Raw genomic sequence first — 6,662 nt, 5'->3', positions numbered from 1 at the left:
AGGGGGGAAATTACACCAAGGATGTCAGGTCGAGCACTGAGCTAAATGTAGGTGATTATTTAATTGTGTTGATTTCCTACACCTTTGTGAGCCCAGCACTTTGTGAGGAGGTCCATGTCGGGCAAGCTCCAGCCTCTGATTGCCCAATACCAATGATATCAGGTAATACATAGCGCTTTTAGAAAAAGTCTGTGTTTCTGAGCAGTGTGACAAGATGTATATAGATAATATCCTAATTATTTGCCAGGCACATTATAAAATATAATTATAAAATATTACACATATTTTAAAATATAAAGATTATAAAAAAAATTGAAAGTACATTAAAATATTGCAAAATCTTGTTCATTTTTAGTTAAACAGCTTTGCTTAATTTAAATTTGAATGTTCAAGAGAAAACACAACGAAGGGTGATTAATTTCTGTTCAGCTTACTTGTTGAGACTCGTCCTGAGTCTTGTGTTTTTAACTTAATATAAGCAAAACACGTTATTTAGAGTAGACTGATTGCAATAAAGTTGATCATGCTATATACTACTTCTCATACTAATAAATACAAAACGATAATCTATTTCGATGTGTATAAAAATGACAATTACCTTTTTTCATTATTATTTGTGCTTTAGATTTTATGAGTAGAACAAAAATAAAACGCGGTAAAATATACTTGTTTTGCGTTTATTATAGAAGGGTCAATTTGTTCTTCACAACACAGAACACAGAAATCGTCTCATCTCATGATCTGAAATTCCAGGGGGATTGATAACGACACGTCAATATTACTTTACAGTATGATATGTGGGGAGGGTGGGTGTGTTGGCATCTAGTTATTTTGAAAAGATGTTGGCAGTCCTGGGGGAATCCCTACTCTGTTTGAAACCTTAATTTCCTAGAGAGCTTTTGGGCTCATTATTGGGCACCACGAGCACAGAACGTGAGAGAGAGAGAAAGCTCTGCAGCAGCTGAGGCTCCCTTGCTTCAATTATGCAGTAACTTGTCTCGTGAGCGCGCGACTCGTGCGACCGGGAACGCGCCTGGGAGCTGAGCAGAGAGCGGAGGCGCGCAACACCCGGGTGCGGAGACGCGCGTGAGCCTGACACAGCCCTGGGAGAAACGGTAGAAGAGTCTGGTTCAAGCAACAGCAAGCGGAGCGGCGCAGGAGGAGAGCCCGCCTGGCAGGCAGCAGAGAGCAGTGGCTGCCGAGGGCTCCCTGCAGGATGAGGCTGACCGGCCACCATTCTCCAGTCATGCTACGGTCGCGTTGGCTGCCCATGTTGAGCCTTCTGCTCCAGCTGCGGTGCGCAGGTATGATCAGGGAATGTGCGTGTTGTGTGTGCTTGTGGCAGGCGAGTGTACGGAGCACAGGACCTCTGGGAGGCAGCGTGTGTGCTGCAGATGGGGTTCCCTGTCTGCAGTTGGCAGTGTTTACAGTTGTGCTCTGCTGCACGTTTCAGTGCCATGCACTCTCTCGCTATCACTCGCCGATACCAAATTATGTTTACCAGGGCGCTGGTATGTCCACTCGCCTCAGGCTGTTAGAGAAGAGAGAGGGTGCCATAGATGTGAGTGTGGGGGAGACCGCCTCGCCTGCGTTCGGGAGTTTTCAACCCTACCTGCGGCAGGTCCGCATAGGTAAAGCAGCAACACCACGCCCAGAGAATATGGCCAGTCAGAGTGTTTCCCCATCTCAACCCCGCCCCTTGGTTGGTCAGCACACAGGTCGCTGAATTTCCCAGTACAGTTATTGGAATTTTCACCTAGCTGTTTCAGCACCTTGGACAGCTCCCATTGATGAAGCGTGTCTCTGCACGCAACCGAAGGAGTCTCCTCCATATGGGATACACACCTATCCACGTCGCCACCATAGACATGTTTAGACAGGCCAAAGATTGTGACCTGCACATAATCCTGGGATAACGTTTTGCTCACAGCCCAGTGACAGCATCCTGCATACCTCCACGGAACTGCCTTACGGCCACAGTCCGTGAATCACCACATGCCAACATTTAGAATGCTAGCCATATGCTCTCAGCCCCGGAATAACTGCTTTCCCACAGCCGTGGGTGTCCGCTTGTTCCCAACTCTGAAATACCTACAGGTCCACTCTCCTGGAATAGCCACATGTCCACAGATGTGGTAAATCCACCTGCCCCAGCCCTGCTTTCAGCTCAGATACAACCACCGGCCGGCACGACTCTCTATGATAGCCATATGGAGCAAGTTTGAGATTTTTACCCTTTCACAACCCTTGCCTAGCCATATGTCCATAGCATTGTGATAGGCGCATGTCCACAGTTGCAGCCGAACCACTTTCCCACAGCCCCAGACAGTGACTTGTTGGTAGTCAGCTGTGCAGAGCCTTGAGATGGTCTGCCCACATCCCAAGCATACCCTTCTGTCCAAAACCATGTGATGTGTATCTGTCCTGTGCCATGTGGCAGTGCCACATTTACTGTGTTACGACTTTTATAGGCCTATGATGTCCACTGGCCTTTGGACCTGGAATAGCATGCACCTACCCTCTCCTGGAAAGGCCTCTGCAAACAAGCTTATAACAGTTCTATGTATGTGGTTCCAGAACAGCAGCATGGCCGCAGCCCCAGGATCACCTCTGCACTTATCCAGTGTACCCACCGTCTACAGTGACCTAATCACGGGGCTACCATCGTGAGAGAATAACCTGGAACCAGCCTCATGACTATCACTTTTCCACAGTCCCGAAACATTTGCTATTTTGGAGCCCAGGAAGGACTGATCCTCTGGCTTCAACCGAAAGACAGCAACCTGTCATGACCCTGGATAGCCACCTGTCCATCACCCCAGATCTATGTCCATGACTCTGGAGTATTTGCAGGCTCACCTGCCCAGATAGCACCCTTTGCCCAGGCTTGGCATATATCCAAACCTTAGTTGCAACCCTAAAGACATTTTGAAGTAATCAACCTTCCAAATATAGAATAGCCATTTGTACCCAGCTTTAAGGGAGCCACCTCTCTCTCCATCGCCCTGCATTACCACCTTTCTAGTTTGGACATATACACCTGCCTTCAGCTTGGAATAGTCATCTGGTCACAGTTCATTGATCGATACTTGTCAACAGCTCTAGTACTGGCCCCCTTTCATAGCCTGGGATATTCAAGATACCAGTCCTCAGACCTGGGTTTCCTATGTCATATGTCTACAGTCCTGCAGTTAACAAACAGTTCACATGCCTTGAATAGTAGCATGTTCATAGACCCAGTAGATTCAAATGTCTACAACCATGAGATGTTAATGGATCTACAATGGTAGATAAGTCTGCTGCCCTCGTACAGTCATCAGTCCATAACTGTGGGAGAACAGACCCAAATAATCGAAAACATATTTATTGAAAAATGAAAATAATGAAAATAAAAGTGGGTCAAAAGTAAAATGTGAAATAAAAACGTCTATTATTTTACTAATAAAAATAGTTTTTAAATGAAAAAATGTGACTTCTATGGCAAGTCTTGGTCAAGAAACATAGGATCAAAATTGAGTTTGGCAAACAGGATACTCCATCACAAATGAGACCTATCTGCCAAACTGACAGTCCACCTACCATATTTACGGTCTGGAGGACCACAAGCTGTTCTTTAACAGAGCCCTTGTTGGTCCTATGATTGGAAAGCTTTTCGGCCAGGGGCGTCAGGTAGGTGTAGGGCTGAGGGATGAACCTTGAGGGATGCCGCAGATGATGCTCTTGGGTTCCGAGGTGAAGGAAGGTAGGCAGATTCTCTGGGTTCATCCTGTGAGGAAGGATACAATCCATTTTAGGGCCCCTCCCTGGATCCCAATGTGACCGAGTCCATTGATGAATGTGTGGTAGGATGCAGTGTTGAATGCTGCTGAGAGGTCATAGAGGTTCAGGACTGCTGTTTCTCCCTGGTTGAGGATGGTTCTGATGTCGTCGGTTTCATCGATCAGGGCAGTCCCATTGCTCTAGTTGGCATAGAATCCATATTGGGAGGTGTCCAGCAGGTTGTTTCTCTCCAGGTGTTCGGCAATTTGGCAGTTGACAGCATTCTCAAGACCTTTGGTGGGGAAGAGGAGTAGTGATATGGGGTGGTAGTTCTTGAGTTCTCTAGGGCTGGGGGAGGGTTTCTTGAGAAGGGGTCTGACCTCTGCGTGTTTCCATCCTTCTAGGAAGACAGCCGTGGTGATGGATGAGTTGAGAATGGAAGTGAATTTGAAGGTGATTTTCTTCCTCCCAAGGCTGAAGACTTGGTAGGGGCAGGGGTGAGTGGGTGCTCTTGAGTGGATAGAGTTCACGATGTCTTCGATACTCTGAGTGGGGAGCTGTTCTCATGTGGTGAGCGGGTGGTTTTGGGTGGCGTCCATTGGAGAGAGGAGGCTTTTAAGTTGGGGGGCTGGGGTTCGAAGTTACTGTACATGGTGGATATCATGTTGTGGAAGTAGTCCACCAGGGTGTCACTGAGTTCCTAGGATTGGGGGATTGTTTCTCTGTGGCTGACGGGCAGGAGAACTCTCTGATGATGCTGAAGAGCTCCTTACTGTGGTTGGAGCTTGCCCCGATACAGTCTGCAAGGTTGTCTCTTTTTGTGTCTTTCAGAGGTTGGTGGTATTTGTTGAAGGCTGTCTTGAAGGTGGCTTGGTCTGTTGGATCTTTGATGGTGGGCCATCTTCTTTCTAGTCTTTTGCAGTTGCATTTCATAGTTCTGCGTTCTCGTGTGTACCATCTGGCTTGCTTGGTGGGCCTGCAGGTCTTGGCTGGCTTGATGGCGGTGACTCTGTCTGCGCAGTTGGTGATCTATGAGGAGAAATTCTGGACAGCCTGTTCCAGGTTGGTTGCGGGGTCTGGACGGGTAGTGTTCAGGGAGTCTTTCCATTGGGTCTCTTTCACTTGTTCCAACTGCTGTGAGAAGAGTTGAAAGGCTTGGTTGTGCTTAGTGGTCCTGCAAAGTTGAAGTGGACAATCGCGTGGTCGGTCCAAGTGAGCTCAGTGACATAACTGTATCTGACTATGTTGCTGGCTGCGATGATTGGATCCAACATATGTCCTGCACCTTGTGTGAGTTTGGTGACCAGTTGGGGGAGGCCAAAGTTGCTCATGCTTTCCAGGAGTTTGGCAGAGTTTTCGTCTTTGAGGTCATCGATATGGAAAATGAGGTTGCCAAGGAAGATATAGTGTTTGGAGTCAATGGTGAGCGATGTGCTGGATTTGGGGATGGTGTCTCACAAGCTGGGGACAGGGTCCTGGGGGTCTGTAGGCTAGGGCGCCTCTTATGGTCGCTCTACTGTCTGGAATTAGAAGTAGAGGTGTTCCATGATCGGTGTGGTGTCATCTTCAGTGGCAGTGCAGCAGATGGTTTCTTTGTGGATGATTGCAATACCACCTCTGTGTTTGTTGGTGCAGTCCCAGTGTATCATATTGTAGCCATTGGGCGTTGCAGTGGCGATGTCAGGGGTTGAAGAATGGATGAACCAGGTCTCTGTGATGACATTCACGTCAGGGCTGAGGCTGGTTATGGTGTCCCAGATTTCTGTGGCATGTTTGCAGACTGAGCTAGCAGTGAGCAAGATGCAACAGAGAGGTTCCGGATCAGTCGTGGTCATGAGGAGGGAGTGGTGCAGGATTCTGTGAATGCCGGAGGTCCTGAGTCGCATGTGAAGAGGCAGTGGCGACAGGTGAAGGGTCCTACCATTGAACGTGGAGATGCGATACAGCAGTTGTTGTTGTGGCATCTGGTGTCCAGGGCTCAGAGCTCTGCAGTGGAATATATATGTGTGACCGGGGGGCCAGGGTTCCTGGTGCTGGGCGCAGTCCAGGTGCAGACGGGCTTGCCTTTTGTATGCCTTCGGTGCACTGGCAGCGTGGTCGTGCTGCGACCTCCATTAATTAGGTCTTGGGTGATGGGAGAGTCACTGGGCAAGGGTGGGCAGGGCCACTGGGAGGCAGGAGGGAGAAAAAATGGTGGTAATCAGGCGGGAGGGACAAACAATGAAATAAACAACAATCAGGCAAGTAACCACAGAAAACAAATCACATATAGAGTGCAATACAACCAAAAAAATAACAAAAGCAACCAGGAAACAAATCTGAGGCAACGCAGACAGAGGAAGCCAGGGGAGCAGGAACATGGGGACCTTTAACTATAACTTGACTTTACCCAGTTAGTGAATTTTAGTGAATTCCAGTGAATTTCAGATTTTTTAAATGTATGTTAATATCTTATTACCAAACTTAACTGTAATGTCATTTTACCTTTGTTACTTTCAGTAAATTCCTGTGGCTTTTTGATCATATTGTAGGTTGAACATATGTCCAACACTCTCAGGTATCTTCTGCCCAACCCCCTTGGGATGGCCAATCACAGCCTGGTCCTGTGCCCAACCACCCGTGCCCAACCCCCCAACTGGTGGCCAGCACTCCCTGCAGATAATCAACACCCCTACTATGCACAGCCTTCAGCCATGCGCAATGAACCTTAGCCTTGTGCCAAACCCACTGCAGGCAGCCAACCCCATTGCACATGGGCTTCGGCCTGCAAATTGACAAGTTGGCCTCAGGGTAAGATGTGCGAGCAGACCCTTTTAACCTATCCAACCTTTTTTAATGTTTTTCTTGCTTCGCTGTACTGTGGTGGAACCGCAGTACCTCACAGAAGTCATTGCTGAGTACCG

General features: G+C 48.0%; 1 protein-coding gene across 1 annotated transcript in view; it reads left to right on the top strand.

The window, feature by feature from the left end:
* Positions 1-1,094: 1,094 nt before the first annotated feature.
* Positions 1,095-6,662, top strand: part of PTPRR (protein tyrosine phosphatase receptor type R) — an 813,462-nt gene continuing 807,894 nt past the window's right edge. Inside the window, exon 1 of the mRNA XM_085652526.1 lies at positions 1,095-1,304. Within this exon, the coding sequence (XP_085508652.1) occupies positions 1,217-1,304 (88 nt within the window). The 5' untranslated portion in view covers positions 1,095-1,216. The remainder of the gene's footprint in view (positions 1,305-6,662) is intronic.

The sequence above is a fragment of the Triturus cristatus genome, chromosome 4_1, assembly GCF_964204655.1.
Source record: "Triturus cristatus chromosome 4_1, aTriCri1.1, whole genome shotgun sequence".
Classification (NCBI taxonomy): Eukaryota; Metazoa; Chordata; class Amphibia; order Caudata; family Salamandridae; genus Triturus; species Triturus cristatus.
This window is presented reverse-complemented; position numbering and strand designations above follow the sequence as displayed.